At 38.9% G+C, this 24,466-nt stretch overlaps 1 protein-coding gene across 5 annotated transcripts in view; it reads left to right on the forward strand.

The window, feature by feature from the left end:
- bsna (bassoon presynaptic cytomatrix protein a) overlaps positions 1-24,466 on the forward strand; it is a 139,177-nt gene that overhangs the window by 13,325 nt on the left and 101,386 nt on the right. For all 5 annotated transcript variants that reach the window (XM_034877916.1, XM_034877917.1, XM_034877919.1 and 2 more), the window contains exon 2: positions 11,415-12,051. In XM_034877916.1, the coding sequence (XP_034733807.1) occupies positions 11,415-12,051 (637 nt within the window). The remainder of the gene's footprint in view (positions 1-11,414; positions 12,052-24,466) is intronic.

Raw genomic sequence — 24,466 nt, forward strand, 5'->3', positions numbered from 1 at the left:
ATAAACAAATGACCCAGCTCTTACCTACCAAAAAGGCCATGAATTAAAAAAAAACGAAATTACAAGTGACAAATTTGAGGCATGCTTGTGCTGTGAAGTGAGCAGCTGTCTGTGATCCCTGCAGCTCTACTTTTGGTGCAACACCTCCATGTCTCTGAAGGGCTTGATGAGCACTTGTCTGCTTGTCTCTGATTCTGTGTGACAGTCTTGTATGACAGTTAATGAGAGAGATAAAGAGAGAGAGAGAGAGAGAGAGAGAGAGAGAGAGAGAGAGAGAGAGAGAGAGAGAGAGAGAGAGAGAGAGAGAGAGATCCAGATACCCAGCATGGCACATGTGGCTCAGCAGTTCTGTTGCATTGTGGCTCTGTCAAGGACAGGCTGCATATCCTCACCGTCACACAGCAACCTTATAACTTCAGTCTCGCCCTTATTGATTTCATCCTCACTTGAGAAGTGAGTCCTCAGTGAGTCCTGTGCTCACTGAGTTTTATGACCTTCAGGCCTCAGCAGCCCAATTAAAACCTTTGATCGTGTTTCAGACATGGTCACCGGGCATTCTGGGATTGAAACAACCAGTTTGATGCTTCATAACACCACACATGATCAATGTCTCACAACAGCCTAATCAACAAGTCTGATTTAAAGTGAAATTAGCTTAGTGTTAATTTGTGCTTGCCAGCTGTGATCTCCTTGGTTAATAATGTGATAAAATCAAATCATCAGTGAACATCACTTTACGACTACAACCTAAAGCCTAATGGCACCATTTTCAGTCTGGCACAATTGTTTCCCCTCAGTTTGTGTAGAGCAACATTTTTTTCTAGTTTAATCAAACAGCCTGACAGGACTGTATATTTGAAGACATTCAGGCAACTAACTGAAAAGACGAAGGAAATTATTGAATAAACAGTGCCAAGGCTAAAAATGATCTGCTGACATCCAGTTAGCAAAGCACACAAACATAATGTTACATGATTAAATGGAAACCTATTTAAAATAAGTCTTAGATTAAAAAAAAACAGACTATGAAGTCTTAACTGATCACGACCAAGGAACAAGAACAAACATTTTAGAAAATGCAAAAACACAATCTCTCTTTTCAACAGCAGTGGAAAAATAGCCACACCCCCCTTTACTGCACTCCATTTTCGACAAGTTCTGTTCGTAAACAATGTTTTTTTTATGGTCATGAAACAGTGTGATGTTCTGTAAAACAGCGAAATCGTAGGACAAGGTCGGGGTAAGTTACTGGCTAAACCATTCATATTATTTTGACAAAGGCAACTGAAGTTCATGTCCCCTCTCATACTTCAAGTCCTCATTGACTTTTTCTAATCTTGTACTTGCTCCATAGTACAACTAGTCAGAAACACCACAGGGTCCTTTACATGAAGATAATATAATAATGTGGAATAATTTAAATCATTGAGCGTGGATGCTCATACTTGGATGTGGACATACAACAGTAGTCAGAGAAAATAATCTTGACTAAAGGTCAACTGGGAACTTTGCTTTAGAGTCATTTGCGCTGCCTGTTTCATGGCACTTGTATACACTCCTCTTAACCTGTTTTCCACGAATCATGCTAAGCCATGTCACTACATTCATGTTCAACATGTCATTGCACATTGTTATTATGTTGTTATTATTCTGGTCCATTCTGATTTACAGACAGCAACAGGAGGCAAAAAACAAATCAGGAACAGCACACTAGTGACGATGATGATGATGATTGCTGAGAAAAGATTTTTTTTTTGCCTCTTTTGCAGCAATCTGTTTCAGGAAATATAAAGTGTTGAGTGAGGTAGTTTCTATTTATATCTGTATGTCCCATTTACTGCCCATTCTGAGTGTGCAGCAGCACAAATTAATCCTTTTATTACACACAGCATGAAATGGCCTGCTGCTGCTGCTAGTGGAGCAAAAACATGGCTGGTTGGGTGAAATAATATTTAAAAGTGTGGAGCGAAGAGAGAATTAGACAGGTGTAGTTATATCAGATGTAATGAAAAACGAAATGCATTTCCAATAGTGTAACACGTACCTTACCAAAAACACTGAATGGGTATAAAAGAAATTCTGAAAGCAGCAGAAGTGTGATGATTTAGAAACAAAGACAGCCAACTTGCTGGGCATCCCAATTGCTACAATATAAGATTAGTTGATATGAGAGTTACTCTAAATAAATTACATTAGTGGTAACTGATTATTACAAAAACAGGATGTATTGTACGTTTAACTGACATCTCCATAAGGGGATAGTTAGTTTTAGGAAAAAATCGTGGGTGTTGGGGTTAAAAAATGTACATTTTAGTGCCACACGGGACAAGTACAGAACACGGAAAGTCATTTGTTGTTTGATCCATTCACCACTCCAACCAATTAAAAAAAAAATCCACAGAAGTTTAGGTCTTTTATACTACTCTCTACCGTTGTCGCTCTTGATACTAGGTCATCTTACAGCGCTGCGGCCTAGCTGCTGCTCTGGCCAGTGCGTCCTGTACAGACGCTAAAGGCTGAGTTTTGTGACACTGAGAGCCACTGACCAAGCTTCAGTATTTTACGTAGGGAGTGAGAACGGGTATTCACTATTCACTCTGAAATATGTCACATTGCTGTAAAGATGCTCTAACATTGTCCAAACACACATGCAGGCACACAAGCAAGCATGTAATGCATGTAGTTGCATGTGTAAGTTGCATAGTTGCATTTACTTTCAGTGTTACTGTTAAAGTCTATTCATGTGAAACTGACAAAAACATACTAGCCCGTTTATTTCTACTGCATGCATCTTCACACTTGCTTATTCTTCTGTGTTTACACTTGCACTGTTCATCCTCTCCCTTTTGGTTTTTGCTCTGTTAAATTGCATTTATTTGCCTCACCTGGGGATAGGAGTTTCAATTTAAGTGCAGAGGAGATGGTAGAGGGGTGTTTTTAAAGTCCACAATGCACTGAGAGGGAAACTTCTTCGATCCCATGCTGATGCTCTGATTCCTTATTCCAAAATGTATTAAAAAAGATGTAGAGCTTCAGCTCAGTATCCCTTTTCTTTTGCCAATTGCAGTTTTCCAATTATGAAATCCTTGCCTGGTAAACACTATATATCTGCCATTACATGTGACGGCATTTGTGAAAGGGGAACAGAAACATGAAACCAACTTTGTGATAGAATACTCCAGTCTGACGTTCTCCCACCAAACCTGCTCGGGTGCAGTCTGGCCAAAGTTACGCTTTAGGGAAAACCTGCAGATTAGAAAAGTGTCCCGCTTTCTTGTTGTGTCTCAATGTTTTATTTTATATATTTGCAAAAATATATTATTTCTGCGTGGCATTTTTATGATTGGTAGAACCCGGCCTGTTTTATGGACTGATTCAACCTATACAGATTTAGATTGGTAGATATTGATTCATAATGTTGTAGAGTCAGATGGAATTCAGTGAGCAGGTGCAGCAGGAAGGGAAACACCTTTAAATGGATTTCCATTTGTGTGTGTGTGTGTCTGCAGGCATTAATATGTATACATGTGGGGATGAGAGAGAAAGAGAGGGTGAAGGATAGGTTTCCAGGTGTGGAGCAGCATGTTAAGCAGAGTAATTCTTCCCTGAGACCTTCTCTCTCTCCTCTCTTCTCTCCTGCATCTTACTGCGTTTTCACTTTTGATCATTTTTGCACCTGCCTCCATTTGTCAGAATTTGGCTGCTTTCGTTTCAGCGTCTGAGCCGATTGAGGCAGCGTCTACAGTCAGACAGCAATAGTCACTCAGTCAATTAGTCAATAAGCTGGCAAATCAGAATATAAACACCCTGTCAACCAGTAGGGTGAGCCATGTCAGAGAGACCAGCTAACAAGTAAACACCCAGACTTTGCTAAATCCAATTTCTTTTCTAGCCTTTTCTGTCTTTGGGACTTGGTTTGATATGCAGAAGAGTTGAGGCATTATACATCTCAATCAGTCTCTGCTGTTGTGTGTGTGTGTGTGTGTGTGTGTGTGTGTGGGCATAAGAAAGAGAGGTTGTTTGTGGACATTTTTACATCCCATTCAATATGATTGCAAGCTCTATGCATACTGTAGGTGCAGGTGTGTGTGTTTGTGTGTGTGTGTGTGAGTGTGTGTGTGTGTGTGTGTTTGTTTGTATGGTTCATAATGAGCAGTCTGTTACGCACTGGGGTGTTAATGGCATCTCTAACGGCTGAAAATACAGTGAGCCTGCACACAGAGAGGTAAAATTAGACTGGTGTGTGCGTGCAGGTTACTGTCATCCTATACTACTGTTTACATTGAATATTAGCAAATCTGCTGGAGACACATTCAGCACAGAAAGAAACATACTGGCACATGAAAACAACCAGGGCACACACAAACAAACAGTGTACAAACTCTACATGTACATGAATGCATACATCATTTTTCCACACAAACAAAAACATTTAAATAAACGTTTAAATGACAGAACAGTGGTAGTCATTCCTAGCAGCCATCTGCTGAGAACGCTTCAGAAGGTTACAAAGATATGGGCTAATGACATAAATAGATGGAGAGGTACATTAGACTTCTGGTTGACAGAGTACCAGTGCTGCAAAATACAGTAAACGTGTGTGTGTGTGTGTTTGAGGTGTGTCGGTGTGTGTGTGTATAGACAGGCACCTGGGTATTGTAGAGTACAGTTAGTGCTCTCAGTCTCCATCCTCTCTGGCTGTAAATCAAACGGCAACCATCAAGCACCTGGTGTGGTGGGCCTACTACGCATCTATCTTAGTCGTTTTTTCTATTCTGTTAGAAAGAAAGCCTTTTTTGCAGCCGGTGTCCTCTATTCACTACGCTTCTTTAATTGCTTAAAGCCATTTAGAGATTGTGTCCGTTTTTAGGGGAGGGGTGGATATCACTTCCACATTTGGGAACAAATTTCATTATTCAGCCTATTAGGATGTGTCTGGATTTAAATCCAGGTCAGTGTGTATGGCCTTACTCAGCACCATGTGGTATCATTACAGTCGTTTGCAGCAAAGCCCCTTACACCGCACGGCATTACAACTGTTGACATAACTGATTACATAACAAAGCTTTAACACGTGCTTACATAGCCTGCTGTAATAATGTGTTGCACATTACTCCAGTATGCTGATTTGACTTTAATTCTTTTCAACTACTGATTAAAACTTTGCATCTCTAATGTTGAATCACTGCTAAGTTTCTCATCTGATGAACACAGATACAGCTGTTATATACTGTAGTGTTAGCTTAAGCAATATGAATCAAACACCAAAGTGACATGCTTGAGATCACAGCATCACTGTAAGATTAGTTTCTTGTTGTTGTGTTGCTGTTTTTTGCATTCAGTGTTTTTTTTCTCAAGGTACTTTTCAAGGTACATTTCTGCTAGAAGGTAATAGGGCATTATCATCTCCTACATCCCAGGTTTTCATGCCAATAAGAGCCTGATTTAATTCATTGATTGATTATTCTTCCTCTTTAACAGAGTTAATTGGTGAAAACCCATGGCGTAGTCTTTGGTTTGATCGAAAAAAGAAAGAAATGAAAGCCCTGCAGTTCTTCAATAACAGCCTCTGAATGACAATCATATGGCTGGCATTCTGACACAGCCAAACACCAGAAAATACATGGTGTGATGCAATACAGAGTAAACCTAATACACAGAAAAAAGCATTGCCCACTTATACCTTAAAATCGTGCCATGCACTAATTAGAATATGTGTGCATATTGTCACATATAGTCAGGGAGTCCTATTTCCCACTTCCAAAAATCTTGTTTTTCTGTTATAATTTGTGGCCGCAAGGGCCCAGGTTCCCCATAAAGCTTTATTTTTCATTCCAAATATATGCTAATTGTATGCATGAATGTGCTTAAATATGTTTATTCATTGCCTCCACTTGTGCATGCAGTCAATATGTTTGCATATACCCAATAGACATGGTGCCCATAGTAACAGCCATTAGCAGGCTGTGTTGTGTTCAATCGTCTGATACGGGAGCAAGGAGGAGAAAAGAGCATCGGCTGCAACGCCTAACAGCAGCACCATGGCCCAGGTGAAAATATTAAACAGTGTTGATAAGGGATTGGCTTCACGTTTTAATTCAGATATCTGAAAAGAAGAGGCTGAAACTATACCTGCACTACAGAGTGAAGAACTAAGGAAAGAGGTAAGAACAGCAGAGATATGAGATATGATTCTGAAAGTGACCTCGTTGTTTCCTTCGTGAGTTGAGGAGTGACTGCTGTTCTCAGACAAATGAAAAAGTCACTGAAGGTTAGCAGAGAGAGAAGAGACTCAGTCCTGCAACCAGCTTAAGGTAGGAAGGGAAGACAGGAGTTTAGCTCCACCAACACTTATTAACAGTAGCTGAGCCAGTGTGGTAGCAGTGATACACTACACTTTACCTGCCTAAAAATGTTAAGCCCTAATGTTCTGGAAGCTAATGATATACAGGCTGGCACTCAGTTAGCCCAAAAACATGCTAGCCAAACTGAAAGATAGCTAGTAGTAAGTAAGCTAGTCTGCTGACCTTTCAAGAACATGACTGTTGTACAAGAGTGAGTGAAAACATTTAATTTGTGCATTTAATTTATGTGTCTTTTTGTATTCATGCCTGTAAGCTAACATGTGCCCAGGGAAACTGTGTTACGTTAAACAAGATATGAAAAAGGGGATAAGGAAGGGAAAATTAAAAATGGAAACCAAGATGACAGCAACAAGTGGGACACATGTACAGTAGGAGGCACCACAGCTTTCCTGTCTAAAATATTTTAAAACCAAGTTGTCATTGCTTGTCTCTGATGCTGATATTACAAGGCTTAGTGGTCCCCTAAGTTAGCATCATGCTATTAGCCAAACTGTTATCTTTTTATTTGCATAGTTCATTCATATGTATTTAAACTAGTTTAGCTAGTGTGCTCCAAAAGTCTGGCATGGCAAGAATTGAAAGAAAGGGATGAGGAATGGGGAACAAGTAATAGGAGACAGGGAGGAAAGGGAGGTAGAAATCTATCCTCTGTTTTCAAAACCACAGAAGTTTTCCTTTCTAACACAGTTCAACAATTTTAATGGCAGACATTAGCTAGTCTTAGCCTGTCTTTAGAAGCTAACACAACCTTAGCACTTCATTGAGTTAACAACATGCATTTTTGTTCTCCGAGTGTACTCTGTTGGTAGCTAGCTAGTAAGTCTGCTGACCTTCCAAGATCATTAATGTCATGGGCATGGGAAGAACTGAGAGACAGGGAATGAAGAAAGCGAAGGAAAAAGAGGGGACAGAGTAAATGAAGAGAGGACAGAAAAAAATGGGTGGCGAAGTGGAGAGAAAGAAGAAAGAGAGGGGAGGCAGATGGAAATAAATGGTCCGTACAAAAGCAATTCTGTCAACAGCCCAGAGTGGGAAGAAATGGAGGCAGAGGAGGGGGAGGAAATAGATGTTTAGTTTGGGTCCACCAATAACCTAAATAGACTTGTTTTGCTGCAGGTCTAGAGGTGGGATAGGAAATGTGCCCGGCTAGGAGAGAACATGATCAGGTAAATCCTACCCAAACCTCTGTTTGTGCTGCGTATCAACTGGAAGAGAAGAATACTAAGGCTAACATCAATAAAAACTGAAAGCACCTCCTCCGGGGATTTTCTGGGATTGCAAATAAAATCTTGTAGTCAGGCAGCAGACTACAGTTCACCCCCTCCTCCGTCATCCTCGTTGCAATGATCTAGCTAATCAACAATATTTTAGAACCGGTTAATTGGTCAAGCAATCAGCTAATCCATGACAATTAGTATACAATACATAATCTCAATAATAATAATAATTGTAATAATTTGTAGGACTTTGAAGTGTACATTCACGAAAATCTGTACTTTTTGTCACTCTGGCCCTAGAAAGCCAACTGCTAGCCTTTAATCTCAATTTCCGTACACTTTCATGGTCCTTGTGTTTGCGAGGGTCCGGTTCAGTCTGTAAATGTAAATGTCGTCATCTGTCCATGTCTTTGAGGGTCAGAGGAGGCTTTCCAAAAAAGTGACCGCAGTATGCGACAATTGGCGGCGTAGAGATCGACTGTGCGTGTGTGGAACTCGTCGCCCAAGCAGATAGTATAAACAGAAGTACTACACGTCTGTGGTGTCTGCAGCTGTCCTTGTACAAGTCAGATTGGAGTATAATCAAGGCTTTACTCGATCCACTTTAAATGCTCGATGCAGGTGCATCTTTTCTGCCAAAATGATAACAAATCAGGGTCAACAAAAATGTCTGTATAGGAGCGCTTCCAGGACTCAAATTGTTTGTTTGAGTTGCTTTTTGGATGGGACAATCATATAAAGCAAAACTCAAGAAAAATCCAAGGCACTCTCACTGGAAAAATCAAAAAGCCTTTATTGTTAAGGCTTAATCATCTTACACCTTTAAAAACAACTCCAACACGTTTCGACGCACAAGCCTTCGTCAGGGAGTCAACCTCAGTTCAACCAGTGTCAACGCGTTCAACACTGCATGAATTTCATTTAACAGTTACACTTTTAAACATTTAACATTTAACATTTTGAAATTGCTAGACAGTTGATGAATAAATACAGAATGTGTAAACAGATAAAGTTTTAGAGTCTCTGATTTTGACCTACAAGAGCGTTTTTCTACGGTAGACTTATATAAGGTATAAGAAAGACAAACTGTTGCCAAAGGTCCACTTCTTCGCAAGAGTGGAAATAAAAATGTTGAAAAAGGCAAGATTTAACAAAGGAAAAAAGAAAACATGGGCGAGCGAGGCCATGGTCAGTGCACACTGAAAAGATAATAGAGAGTGAGAGACAGAGGCAATGAAGAGAGAAGAGATTGAGCAAAGAAAGAGGGTTTGATGGAGAAAAAAAGTTTATAGAGAGAAAGATTACAGAGGAGACAAATAGAACAGAAAAGAAAAAAAGTAGAGACATAGAAAGAGAGATATTGTCACCACCAGACTGTCCACAAGAAGAAAACCTTTTAGTTGAAGGAGAGGCAGACTGGAACATCGTGACATGGGAGTTCAGCAAATCAACATTTCCAATTTCTGTGTGCAGTAAGCATTCCCGTTGGTAATACGTACCAAGCCTATACCCATTCAATCACTGACGGCACAGACAGTACAATAGAAATGCATAGAGTATAATAGAATATAATAGAATAGTGACTGTCATCCCCATGGCCTGTGTGGGACTTCAACACACAGTGTGCACCCCGTCTCCTAAAAAAGTAAATGCTGGTGTCTTTCAATCATGTACTGTAGGTGATCTTTCTCAACCTGTAACCATATATATACATACAGATATATATACACTCAGGGACGTTGGACTGTGGGGGGTTGGGGTGGGGTGGGGGGGCTGAGTACCCAGGGCCCTTATGTGTGGAGGGCCCAAAAAGTTGCTAGAATGAATAGCTGTTGATGTGGGGAGGGGCGTGTAGAGAATGCCTTTCTACCAGGGTTTCTTCGTTTCTTCTGAAATTTCAAAAAATAATTTAAGACAAAAAAGTCTTTAATACGCTGGATTATTTTCCATATTTTCTAGGTCCTTAACTATTTTACTGTAAACTGTTCTAAAATGTTCCTATTGAAACAGGGTTTTGTTTTGTGGTTTTGTAGTTCTTCCTTTCAATAGTTGAGTGTATATGTACAGCTTTATTATTACTCAGTGTCACTGTTATTCAATTTGAATGCATTTAATTATTCTGCAAGTACTTTTGTGACTCTGCATTTCGTTTTACTTTAATATTGTGAAATAGGTTTAAAATTGTAATCATAAACATCTTAAATCTTCTTAAGATGTTTTCTCTTAAAGAGGTCTTAAAAAGTCTTACATTTGATTTGTTGAAACCTACAGAAACCCTGTTCTTCAGGGCCCATATGTTGTGCTACACCCCTGGTTATACCACTGCATGGTGCAATTAAAGTCATCACATAGAAGTGTCTGAAAAATAATTAGGTATGCAGGGAATATAATACTATAATAAACCTTTCATTTTGCATGATTTCAATATGTTGAGATATTTCAGTTCCAAAAGTCAAATGAGTTGTCAGATGAATAAGGTTTTTGCTCTTCTTTCACTGATTACCTGACTTCCTGATTGCGGTCATCAGGTGTTATTTTATAGGTGTTTTAGTGGGGCAGCTAGCTTGGCAGAAAGCTTCGAACATTTCTTGAATAGAGCATTAAGTGAAGAAAATTAAGATTTAAAATATTCATACAGAAAAAAATAACAGAATGATGCTGCAAATTTACAGCAACAGGTAACAGCAACAAAAGAACTTATGAAACTACTGAAGAGGTCTAGATGTATGCACTTTATGTGTGTTACTTTGTGACTGAAATGTACGTGTGTGCATGTCATACATTTGACTGTACTGTATGTGTGTGTGCATCGTCGGTGGCCGCAGCCTGTTACTTTCCATTTTAATTTGTTGATGCCGGTGGAGTTTCGGAGGTCCTTCCACAGCGTTCAGCAGCTACTAGTAAATCCATCAGTTATTATATTTTGCTATTTTTAATGTTGTTTCTGCTGCTGGTTCCTTGGGAGTGAGAAGATAATTGAATTTGTTGGAATGCAGTGACAATTACCAGGCTAAATACTCATTCATTTAATAATGCATTCAATAAAATAAGATTTTCTTTTTCATTTATTACGGGGGAGGCAACAACCAAAGTTGCTTATTTCATTGACTCTACTCTTGCAGCAGAAGAAATATCATTACTATAAATGCATTCAGCAATTAATTTGTTATATGACATTTGAATGAACACCAACACAGATTATTTTAAAGGTAGTTTTACGGGTTAGAAGGGATTCATTAACTTGCCATAGTTAGTCAATCTGTTTAAGTTTAGAGTATTTCAGTGAGTTTGGTCATTTTAATTTAATAGTTTTAAAATTATAATATTGTTCAAGTTATGCATAATTTAACTTGAACTTGTAACCCTACATATTAATGCAGTATAAAATGCCTCTGGCTTGTGGAATAATCTTTCATTTTACATAAGAGCAGACAAACACATTTATTCCATTCTTTACACTTTTGCCATTGTATTCTTCGTTTTGGGGAAAAGTTAAAAAAAGAACACACCATGTAAAATCCTTAAATTGAGTAGGTACTTACTCCAGTCCAATGCACAAAGTTTCAACCACATGGAGAAATCTCTTTTGGTCCTGCTTACTCTTGATGATTTAAGGATCTTGCTATGAACAATATTTATCGGATCTACGTACTTTGAAACAGAACACAAATATTCCATAGTCAAACTGTTTCAATGTTGTTTTCAATGTTCTAAGTACTGTACGAAATTTCTATAACATTGGGGTGGGAACAGCATTTTAACCTGACCCTTAAATTGTAATTAAAAGAGTTGATGTTAATCTCTTTTATTTTGCTTTGTCACTCTCTTCCAGGGGTCCAATGGGCAGCCCCAAGCCTGGTATGCAACAAGGAGGCCATGGAGGAGGAGGTGGAGGAATGGGAGGAGTAGGTGGTATGGGAGGAGGAGGAATGGGAGGAACAGGAGGAGGAGGTATGGGAGGAGGAGGAATGGGGGGAATAGGGGGAGTAGGAATGGGCGGAGGTGGAGGACTAGGGCCCAGAGCTGTCGAGCCCTACCGCCTGGCCACTCACGAGACTCCGACTTCCCCCCGACATATGCAGTCAAGCCAGGGGCCCGGCATGGGGCATGGCCCCGGGTCTGGCCATGGGATGGTTCACGGACCACCTGGGTCCAGCATAGGAGGCCATGGAGGTCAATCAAGTCCTGGTCAGCACGCCTCCCGTCGAAACCTCCAAGTTGACTTCAGCGGTTCGGGCGGCTCCAGGACAGGCCGGTCTCCCTCTGTGTCTCCTGACCGCGGCCTGACGCCCACCTCGCCCTACTCGGTGCCGCAGATTGCTCCAATGCCGAGCAGCAAACTGTGCCCAGTGTGCACAAGCACAGAGCTGTCCAACCCACCGGCTGTACCCAACTACAACACCTGCACCCAGTGTAAGGCCACCGTCTGTAACCAGTGTGGATTCAACCCCAACCCGCACCTCACTGAGGTAGGTCAGGTTTGACAAGGAGACGTGTGTGTGTGTGTGTGTGTGTTTATGTGTGAGTGTGTGTGTTTTTTTCTTTTCTTATGCCTGTCCTTACTTTACCACTGTGAATCTGTGCAACAAAGGAAGATTATTGTAGTTATCTGGTGGCATAAATGGAATCAATAATTAAATAATGCAGATTGTTTTGCTATAGTTAGTGATTTAGCATTTGGGTTTGAATAATGTAATCCTGTAGGCGGAGAGAAGTTGCATTTGATTACTGTTTCAGGTTAGGATGATAAACAACAGAAACAAAAAGTTTATTCCAACGTACATGAGTTTGAGTGTGAAAAAGATCGTGCAGAGACAGACAGCGTAAAGATTTTGTCTGGCCTGTTGCTCGAGACTGGGAGGGAGAGGAGAGAATGAGATGCTTCTGCTTTGTCTGTAACGTTAGCGACTCTTTTTTTTTTAATGAAAAAATTGAAGCAAGTGAGTAAATAAAATGAATAATATCAACGAGGTCAAGAACACACAGAGAGAGAGAGAGAGAAAGAGAGAGAGAGAGAGAGAGCACAAGTAAATTGATAAAAATATTGATAAAAGGCTTGAACGAGCAAAGACATGAGAGCAAGAAAATACAAGGCCCTGTATCTGTCATGCATGCATGACTTCGTACTGTCATACGAAGTCATGTCATGTTTCCATCCACTAGTTTTTGTACAAATTAAGTAATATCAAATGAAAAACAGTCAAATTAAAATAAATTCAATGAATATCAACACAAAGTTTGTTTGTGTAAAGGCTATTGTAGATAGCAAAAATTAAATGCCATAACGTGCATCTGCATCTGCATCATAGCGATGTTTTGATAGCGTTGTTGTTGTCTTATCATAGCTTGATATGTCATGATCAGCTGGCACTAAGCGCTGTTACAACTTGCGCAATATTAATCACGTGTAGGTATATGGTGCGATCCATTTCGGCTAGCAAAACTTTGTTTGCTTGAATGTTGTGTGATACTAAATGGAAACACCTTAACACGTCTCAGATCTATTCGATATACCAACTTGACCGCAAAACAGCAAGTGACGTCAATACGCACAGGTGGTAATTCGCTTTAACGCCGTGTAAACACGGCTTTATTCGCAGGAATGTTTTAAGCAAATTTCAGATAATTTGATTGACAAGTGGATGGAAACAAAGCTAGTGAGCGTAAGGGCTCAGCAAGTGGCAGTAATTCCTACTCTTGGCACTGACGGAATCTCCATTAATGTGTGGAGGAAAGAGACATGGGTCGTGAAGTCTGTATGTGTGTGTGTGTGTTAAAGTTCATTGTTTTCTTTGCATGTGTAGTGTAAAGACAGGAAACTAAATGTTGCAGTATTTGGCATTCAGAGAGTGATGGAGGGATAAGAGACTAAGAAAAAAGCACAGATTAATGCGACTAAAGTTATTCAGAGGTGGGTTGCAGGATGATGAGAAGAGAGGAGGTTAAGAGGCCATCTTTGATTGAGAGGAGCCTCACGCTTGCCTTTGGTGACGGGTTCAAACTACCAGCCCCGGCGTCAGCGACTGGTGACAAATATCAAATCACAGCCTCCCTGGGCCGACAGGAAAGACAACCAGAAGCACGAGGCCACGTCTGATATATTAGCCATGCTGGCACCCATTGATTCCCACTGATGTCAGGTCTAGGGGCATATAATTGGCAGACAGCAAGATAAACACTCTGCTGGATTAAACAAACTGTGGTTCAGTTGTTGTGTCTCATTTTTCATTTGCTTTTGTGGGAAAGAACATTGGCACCAGAAACATCCATGTGTACCTGTTCATCATTCACCCTGTTGCTCTATGCTTACAAATTAGCATCTACTGCCGAGCGAGGGTTAATTACTAAAATTATTACAGATAACAACACAGATAAGCTGTAGTAGTAATTACAAGTGTTTTTTATATTTTATTTTAATCAGTGGTATAATGCAGATTCACCACACACTGCTGCCTCCAAAATAAGCATGGAGCTAAATCCACTTCTCAGACACAGTGCCAGCCAGTACATGCATTTTAAAAAGAAAAATAAATCCCTACACAGTGACCATGTGTATGATCCTTAAAGGTGATCTATTATATAGCATTTCCAGGTCCATACATGTATTTTGTGTTTTTACAAGAACATGTCTACAAGCTTTACTGTCCAAAAACACTTTTCCTTCTTATACTGCCCATGGCTGCTGCACCTGTATAGACAGGTTTCCCTGCCGTTCCCTGCCAAATGCAGCTAAGTTAGTTAGCAGTGCACAATGATAGACTATAGCAGCACTTTATACTGTCAAAAATCACAGATAAAGACATGTAAACCAAATACTAACCAACTGGACATGTTTCAACATTAATGTGACCTGAAATTGGGAAGAAATCAACAACATTGGCAGCCAAGATTACTGATTTCCCTTGTGATAGCATGCGGCTACTGAATTAGTTAGCAGTGTTCCGCTGATTTCTTTAAGACTGCATGAACCTCTTTACTAGGCGAAATTGCCAGCCAATTTTCATCATATGTTTTATACAATTGTACACCACATTCCTTGTTTCAGTTTAACCCAATTCCCACATTTCATCCTTTTGAGTTTAATACTGTTTTGTTAGCTTGTTTTTTCATTCATTCATTCAATCATGCAATAAGCTGGACTAGGGTTGTAGCCAGCGAGCAAACTGCACACAATGGCAGACAATGCTAATATTTTCAACCTGATTTTGACAAAGCCATTTGAAAGTTTTCCTTACGAGGAGAAACTTAGAATTAAACAGCGTGGCAGATAAACACCTAAGATTAATTTAGTTCAAAAGATAGAGAAAAGTAACTCTCCTGCTCTCCTGGTGTGACAAAGTTAACTTGCTGATTGGAAGTGCTGTGACAAAGAAATTGTACTGCTGGCCATGCCTCTTGATGAAACAATCAAACATTGTTATATTATTGTTATTATATATTATTTATATATATTATATTAATATATATATTATAATATTATAAATAAATGGACAATTTTTATTATGTAGGCTGAAAATGAGCTTCCCCTCTTTGAAAGACCAGCAGCCGCCACTGGTGTACAGCAATAGATTATATGAGCACTTTCTACCCTCAGATGTTTCAGCAGCAGTGTGACCAGAAATCGGGAAGAAATTAACAGAATTGCGAGCCATCTTTAACTAGAGAAGAAGACAAGTCATTGAAGGCTGGGTGTTACGTGACTAGGAATGTAACGGTATAAAAATTTAACCTCACGGTTATAGGGACCAAAATTAGCACGGTTTTCTGTATTATTGCAGTATTTTTAAAAGTGTCTTCAATATGTTTAGAAAGCACCGATAGGCCTCCACACTGACATAGTTTCAAAAAGTTCATAGTTTCTACCACATTTGTAGCACATATCGGGATTATTGGGGCTTTATTTTGGGGATTATTGGGGCTTTAACTAAATTGGTGTTACATAAATTGTCATTATCCATTCATACAGAAGTAAAGTGTAATACACCTTCAATAGCTCAGCAGGTGGCTCAACAGGCTAGTCTGTTTAGTGGCGATTGCATGTTGCTAGCTATCACAACCTGAATATCAACACGTGGCTGCACAAGCGATATTAAACAATCTGCACATCTATCAGCTATGCAATAAAAAACACAGCAACAGCAATATTATCAAGGCAATAATATAGCTCTCTCTCTCTCCAAATAAATGTTGTAATAAGGGCTAAATGTATCCACATTGTAGCAGAATACTTGTTAAAATATGAATAAACATAATCAACGTTTACACAGATAACAAGGCAGTAAAACCCATGGCGGTTTAGCGAGCTACAGAATAGTTTTAATTTACCTTCTGGAGTACGTAGCTACATGACTTCAACAAGTCCAAACACAGAAAATAAAAAGTCTGCTACATTCTGTCCCCTTCTCCTGGCTGAGTGTGAGTGCTTGGCACGATATCAAGACGATGACACTCAACGCGGATTTGTCAATCATCTCAGGAGAGAGAGCAAGTGTTACTGTTTTACAAGGCTGATAAATGTCCTGAGTGCTGTCATCTCCTTCCAACATGGTTCCCACAATTTTCAAATTTGCCTTCTGTATGTACAGTACAGCAGCTTCTGTCTAACTCATGTGGGATTATCTTTAAAACCAAGTTTTGATTTCTGCTCAGGTACACATGTTTGTCCGTGTTGTTTGTGTGTGTGTGTGTGAGTGTGAGACAGAGAGAGAGACAGAGTGAGTACTGCAGGTTAATAATAATGGATGATGTTTATGAAGTGGAAGGAGGAAGAAGTAGATACGCCTATGATTTAGGGAATTGGACTGCCTTTGTGATACACACAAAATATACAAACACACACACGCACACACACACACACACACATAAGTACTCCTACTTGCCTGAACATAATTCATGCAGGAGGCATGTGCAATAAATTGTGATGTTAATTAATTGAAGGAACCACCAGGGATTTCCTGTAGTGCAAACTGGAAAACATGCCACAACAGCATAAAATCCAACCACCACCCTTGTTATAAAAAAGAAAAATGTTGTTTGTTCCTGCAGCACATATGTGTAGAAGAAAGATTTTTGGGTATATCATGTTTATGTAATTTAATTATTTCCCAAAACATGTATAAATCTAAATGTTTGAAAAACACACATGTGAATTGCACACAAAGCTTTGCTGAATTTGACTTTCACTTGTCCATTTTAAATAAATTAATACACTGGTCCTGCCATTGTTTGTGTTCCCAATAATTATGGATTAGCTCCCTATTCTTATAAACAGTAAATGTCTTCTACTTATTATTCCTGCTAATCAATGTTCCCTTAATCCTGATAATCTAATAAACAGTACCACCCTGCAAACCGATGCAGTCAACATTAGGGTAATTTAGCCCCTTGGCTAGATTGCTACACATTAGCATGCCACAGATGCTTATTTACTTCACTGGGTTTACAATATGTAATAGAAAAACAATCTCTTAAACCTATTTTTAGTATTTAGTTTTATTCAGAGGATATCTACCCACAAATCTACAATTTGACAAGTTCATGTTCACAGTGACGAAATCATGGGAATGTGCATATACAATGTTTTTCACCCTCTTTAGAAGGAAATACTACCCATAATTATTCAAACTAATTAAAAAAAAGTTTTTTTAAGGCACACACTATCCTTCTATATCCCCTCAGCTCCATGTGGCAGAGCTCCAGCCTTGTAATGTCTACAGCTATGGATTAATACTTAAACTAAACATTATCCATTATTATCACACTTAATCATTGGATTGATGTGTGTGTCCTGTTAATCTAATAAGCAGTGTCAGGCTCCATATCCGTTGTACTGTGCTCTGATTCCATTTGCATCAGATAACGGTTAGGAGACTTAGCCAGGCAAGCTAAAGATATTATTTTACACAAACATGTCAGCTATGACTGTAACTATTATTGTCACTATTTAACGAGCACAAAGCCACACATGAAGTCCTGTCATGCCATAAAAAATAAAACGTCTTCTTCATGTATAAACAACTGAAACGTGATTGAGGGAAACTACCTCCCACTTCAGAGAAAAAGTTGTTGCTTAAAATTTGATTTTAAGAGCCTTGTTCTGTCTAGAATCACAGATCATTATTTAATTTAATTGATGGCACTCTCTGTTCTGGTAATCTAATAAGCACTGCCAGCATCCATATCTTGTTACGTTCCGTCGCCTTTTGCATCAGATAACATTTAGAAGACTAAACCAAGAGAGTAACACCAATTATCTGACCAAAGCGGATCAGAGAGAGATTATAGTCCAGGTATCTGATTCTGGAAGGGTGGCTTTCAGATTATTAATTGATCTTTGTGACCTAATGATGAGTGATTGGATTTGGATTGGAGATGCGCATCGGCCTCAGCTTCACTCTGCTCATTGCTAATTAGCAAATGCTAAACTAGGATGGTGAACATGCTATATACATTATACCTGCTTAACATTGGCATGTTAGCATTGTCATTGTGACTATGGTAGCATGCTGCCATTAGCATTAAGTGTAGAGCACGGCTGTGCCTTACTACACCCTCACAGAACCATTAGCATGGCTGTAGACCATTAGTCTTGTAAAGCCTATGACGGTTTTTAAACCGTCAACTGCTCCTTAACTGAAAGAGAGACAGAGCAGGGACTCCCTACTACTAATATTGTATAAAATGTTTAAAAGGTTTTATATTAAACTGGGCCTAAAATAATGTGTAGGATGGCCTAAAACCTTTACAGCAACCTTCTTAGTACATACAATACTAAGCTGTTAAAATAATAATTGTTGCAGGATTTTAGATAAGGCACAGTGAATCCTTAGGATGAACTGTATCTGTGGATGGCTATCTTAGTAACTACCTTACTTATTGGCCAGCCTTTCATCAGTGGGGATTTATATTTCCTAATAATATGTTGGAATCATGTTTTCAACAAATTCCAAAAACTTAACAGAATTTTGGAGCCACCTCTGCAGTGACTCTGAGGACCCTCTGTTAAGCCCTTAAACCATTCAGTCATTTTACTTCACCATTGTGTTGTCTTCCAGTCAACCACTATTATTGTTTTTTTTGGGACTTTTTTGACACTTCTTCAATGTTGTGGGTTCTTTTTTGATGTTTTTTTCAAAATTGACATTTACAGTACTTATTTTAAAAACCCATTTTTTGTGATAAAAAACTGAAAACGGGTCACATTTGACCCGAGGACAACATGAGGGTTAAAAATACTTCTATTTTTGAGACTAGAATAGTCTGTGTTTTCGAAACGTCTACTGCAAAATAAATGGTGGTATTTTTTTATTTTAAAATGGATAAGTAGCATCTTGGAATGAGCCCAAATGAACCCTTTTTCATTTGATGTTTTCGTGTCATGTGTGTCATGTGCTGGCATTGTCGGTTTAGCACCTTAAAAGGATAAACCCTGAGTGTTGCTGCTCCTATGAATATGGATGAGGGATATTGAAACACCCACACGCTATGTATTTGCCACTCATTTGTGTGAGTTATTCAATCCTTGAAAATATACACCTGGGAAAAATGCTAAAATTCTCTCTGTGGCGGTTTGTATCTGAATACTGGGCGTGAAAATGATGTCTAGATTGGTTGCAGGTTGTGCACCTTTTGCAGATGTTCTGGAATTGTGAAAACAATTTCAACAATCAACCATGATGTTTAAATTGTAAATTGTCCACCACTGCTGTTTAATACCACTCTGCAGTTACAAGCTTGGAGTTTGAACCAGAAACCATTTGCTCACCTTCCCTCACTTGCAAAGCAAAGCATTACTGATTTCTAAGTGGCAAATCAGCTTTAGAGCATAACATATTCTCAAGGGTTGATCTCAGCCTTAGTGGGCGAAGTCCTGGACAACAATTGTTTTCACAAGAGAAACTAATGATAACTAATAATCCAATATAAATATATAAATATACAGTAATAGCTTTCCCTTATTACTATTATTGAGCCATTTGGCTAACTAGCTTCATATACTTGCCTTCCCCCTTTCTTACCTTTTGGTTTAAAATTGTACTGTAAGGCATTTAACACAAATAATGGCCCTGTGTCTTAATGTAAAGATTATAGGCCAGGAAGCAATGAAGCATCTCTAATTAGCATTTCAAAAATTGAATGGGCTTTTTCACAGCAGCCATTTTGACATGTCACAGCAGGGCAAACACAGGTGAAATGAATTATGGTCATAGCCATTCCAGTGACCAAGGCCTGCATGCTAGCTCATATCAAGGCCCTGTCCCACCTAAATGGAACAGAGACAATGATTAATGTAATTAATTAAACCTGTGTTTGCCCTGCATTGACATGTCAAAAGGGCTGCTATGAAAAGGGCCCATTAGTTTTAATCATGAACTGCAGTTCACTGAGTTTCATTTGAATAATTTGATAGTGCCAATATGTTACCACTTTTTTTTCTTTCTTTTTATCATTTTTTTTCTTTTTTCTTTTTTTAGCAAACCTAGCTACAGAGCATCATGCAAAATGTGAACCCTAATGCAAATATGTTGATAAAAATGACTTCATAAGCCATTACTGAGCGGAATGTAATGCACGCAATTTTGTGCAGGCTTTCATCCAAAGTGCCTTCAGTGGGCGGTGCAGTGGAAATGCAAACTTAAACTTTGTCTGTCTAATGCCAACCAAGTAACAAGTAACAAACAAACTGATAGGAAAAACAATTATGATTTTTACAAGATCTTGAATTTAGTGTGGCATTATGCTAATCTTTGCTGTTGTTTAAATTGTCCACTAAAGTATCTCTACCCTTAATTTCCTCATTAAAATCAAAATTGTCAACTGCCAAATCACCTTCTGGGTATCAGATAATGTTTCAAATTGCATATGTAAAATGTTTCATTGTAGTAGTTAAATGGCTATGCAGTACACTAGAATCAAAGTGGTAAAATAGACATTTGTTTTATGAAAATTGAGTGATTTGATATGGTAAATTTCTGTCATTTCTTTTCTCATAGTGATTCCCTGTAATTATCGGCTGATTACACCTTTAATCTGTTACACCTGTTTAACTTCCGAGAAATGACCTTTTCAGCCACTACACCCTGACCAGAGGTTTACAGTTAATTCCAATAAACAAAACAAAGAAAAACAGTATAGTAAAAGTTTATGAATGTATTATGATGTTTTTTTTTAACAAAGACTTGGTCTCGGCTACATGCATTCATCTCTCTATAGTCTCTCAGCCTTCTGGCAGCACGTCTTCCTCCCCGTCGCCTGTTTGTTGTTCAACAGACTGCGTGCTAATTTTAGACTCAGCGTGCATGTAGGGCTGCTAATAGAAATGTGTGTGTGTGCGTGCGTGTGTGTGTGTGTGTGTGTGTGTGTGTGTGTGTGTGTGTGTGTGTGTGTGTGTGTTTGTGCTGGACTAATCTGCAGATTGTGCTTTTCTTTTCCCTCCTGTCAAATCTTGCCTGTCACACACTCCATTTACGTAAATGTGTGTGACTCCATTGTCTTCACTGACACACATGCACAATGTGACTATTTTAAAGGTTTGCTTTACATTCATCTTATTATAATCATCATTACGATACTATAATTTTATAAGTATCATGTACATGTAATTGTTCTGTACTACACTCTGTATTTACAGAACTTACACTGGCAGCTAAGGGAAAAACTAAGAATAAGTCAGAAGAGGGTTGTTATATTAAGATTTTATTCGTGTAATTTTAGAGATGTTTTACATCAAAAGCAACAGAATGGTTTGATGACTGGTTTTAAGGTTGTCTAAACATAACCATGAAAAGGTTAATCATACTTAAGTTGCTTTGAGCGGCTAGGGAAACCTAATTAAATCTGTTGTCAGATTGAAGATTTTGCAGGTATATTCAGTTTGAAGCTTTTTGCTACTTTGCGGATAAATTCATTAAAACATTATCTGACGTCTTTATTTTATTTGTTGAATGAATATCATCCTGTTTGTAAAGTTAATGATATTGTGTTGTCAGTTCTGCCATATTTGTCACAGTTTTCCCCTTCAGTCTTTCACTCTTTAATTTGCCCCGTAACTTTTCAAACTATGTATGAATGAAAACAAGAGAAAGAAAAGATTCACAGAAACAGTTACAGTGAGAGAGAGAGAGGGAGAGAGGAAGTGATAGAGCAAATCAGAAGAAAAGATAGGAAAAGAGTTAGAAAGCATTGGATCAAGTTTTAGAAGAAAAAAGGCACAGGCAACAGTAAACAAACATAAACAGATTTATGATGAAATGTCTGAGGATGTTATCACCACGGCTGACGTCTGATATAGAGAACATTCCAGCCCATTGCACCTTTGAGCTATTGCAATACTTCATCACGGCTCATTATACACACACACACACACACACACACACACACACACACACACACACACACACACACACACACACACACACACACACACACACACACACACTGTGAAAGGCAACTTCATCGTCATTACCAGAAGGTTCTATTTTTATAATCTTAAAATTAGAATTGCTGTGGGGACTTTGGGTTGTTTAAGTAAGAAAATACAATCTCATTAATGAAAAATATTAACTTATGGTCCATGCTTTTGTTTGGAGCTATCACATCTTCCTTCAGTGAAGGGAACTGACTCAGGTGTCATCACGTAACAATTTACTGTCTATACCTAATTCAATAGTACGGGATAAATAGGTGCCTACATGGGCCGTTAGACAAACTCTAAACCCCAGAGTGATGAGTGCACCCATCTCAGCAGTGGGTGGTGAACCCAATGCTGGCTGTCCTATTCCTGAGAAGAATGCTGCTGATGATCATAATAATAATAATAATACTAATAATAATAGCGCTAATGACAGGTTACAGGAATGGCACAATGGTAATCACCCCTTACATTTATCACTTACAATGTAATCTATTTACAACCTTTAGGCAATTTTCACTCAAGAGGAATGGAACCGATTACTAATTTTTTTCTGTGTAATGTTGGACACAATTGCCTTGACCTAAATGAGAGGATATATTTTTATCACCGCGGACAGAGGATAATGATGATAATTTAGACGACACCTAGAACTGAGGTAAATGGAGTGGATGGTGTCAGCTCATCAGCTCCATTGTCTCTTGCTTTTCTTATGTTGGACCGACTGCTGCCCAAGTATTTATGTAATGTTTACGAACAAACTTATCTTTATATAAAAGGCCTTACAGTACATTGATTTTACAAAAAGAACAAGGCAGGATGTGTTCTTTTTTTCAATATTTAACCAAACAACAATCTTTCCTCCTAAAGATAATTATCTGTGTGCTGCAAAAGGAAAAAAAGCCTTTAACGTCATTAAGATTTGGCACAAAAATCTAATCACCATATTATAAGTTATTAACTAAATGGCTCCTAAGAGGTTCCTAACTCAATAGCGCCAGGATAGTTTCCCCAGCTAAATCCAAGCCAAATTTTACTTCAGTTCCAAAAGGAGCTGGTCTGTTTCACTGCAAATCCTTATTGACAAACGCGTCTCACAGTTTGAACCCTCTGGAAGCTTCCTACCAACAACATTCATCCTAATTCAGATGCATAAACACCGGTGAAATCCTACAACCGACCCATAAAGCAGTCGTAAATAACTTGCATTGGTCATTATCGGGTTGTTGTTGCCAGTTAGAATTGAAAGCGATCGCCTGAATTCTGACATGTAATTAAGTTTAACTTTAAGTGGTGAAAGTAATCACCTTTCAACTTCGCTGAAATGTGGGAAAAGCATTTTCCAAGCAGTGTTGGAAATATCCCTTTTCCTCTCGTCTCCAAACTAGCTGCAGAGCACAGACATTTTTCTTTTTTCTGTCTACCATCCTCCATCTTTTCCTTCTTCCCTCATTCTTAGCATTTTAGGTCCACATTTCTTCCTTCACTTTCTCTTTCTAACACCCTCTTCCTTTTATCCACCTCCTCCTCTGTTCTGCCTGCCTCTCGCTTTCTCCATCTGCTCGTCTCTAGTTGGTCTCTCCCCACTTTCCCCCTCTCCTTCTCTGTGGTGGAGGAAGCAGTCTGTCATGCATGGCGGTCCGTGAGTGAGCGGCGAATCAAAAGCCTCAGTGTCGGCATAAACCTCCGCCAAGCAGCAGAAATCCTATTTGAAAGTCTCCAGATGCACTGACAGCTCAGTGGAGAAGCACACACAGATATATGGAGACACATACACAATATACTTATGAAATGTGTGCATGCTGTATCTAAAGCACTGCACTACATAGTATATTATATATTATATCCCACATACATATTGATTCAGCACAACAGAATGCATGTAGAGTATACATTTTGTATGGCAAAGAAGCCCATCGAGCAATGCATAAACAATTGAGACATTTTGCTCTGATCTTGACCAACCATACATCTCAAATTTTGCCAAGTGATGAAAGAAAGGACTGGTGTAGTTCTCTCCAGTGTTAAACAGAACATAGTCTATAACTATCTATGGCAATGAAACATGTTGATGTCTATGGGAATGAAACATTTTGGTCTCATGTCTTAACAAGTACGTGATTAACTTTTACGTAAAAGTGGCAAATGCTTTACTACTAGGTCAGACCTAGTAATGTTTCCATATTATGTTTTGCAGGTCTGAACTGAAAGGCAGATTGTCTTAAGGCTGCAGCAACACAAGGAGAAACTAACACAACATTTTGGATTCACTATGAGAAGCGAGTGTGAGCGTCCTGTTGAGATTACAATTGTCATTAAGGCTTAAATATTTAAATAAGTGATGCAGCTTGTGTAAGAACAGAAACCACACCTTTTCGTGGCATTTTTAATCTCACCACTGCTCTCTTTCCCTCTGCTCCCTCGTGTGCACTAGGTGACAAAGATTGCACAATCATTGCGACCCTTTCATGTCT

Source organism: Etheostoma cragini, chromosome 7, assembly GCF_013103735.1.
Source record: "Etheostoma cragini isolate CJK2018 chromosome 7, CSU_Ecrag_1.0, whole genome shotgun sequence".
Lineage (NCBI taxonomy): Eukaryota > Metazoa > Chordata > Actinopteri > Perciformes > Percidae > Etheostoma > Etheostoma cragini.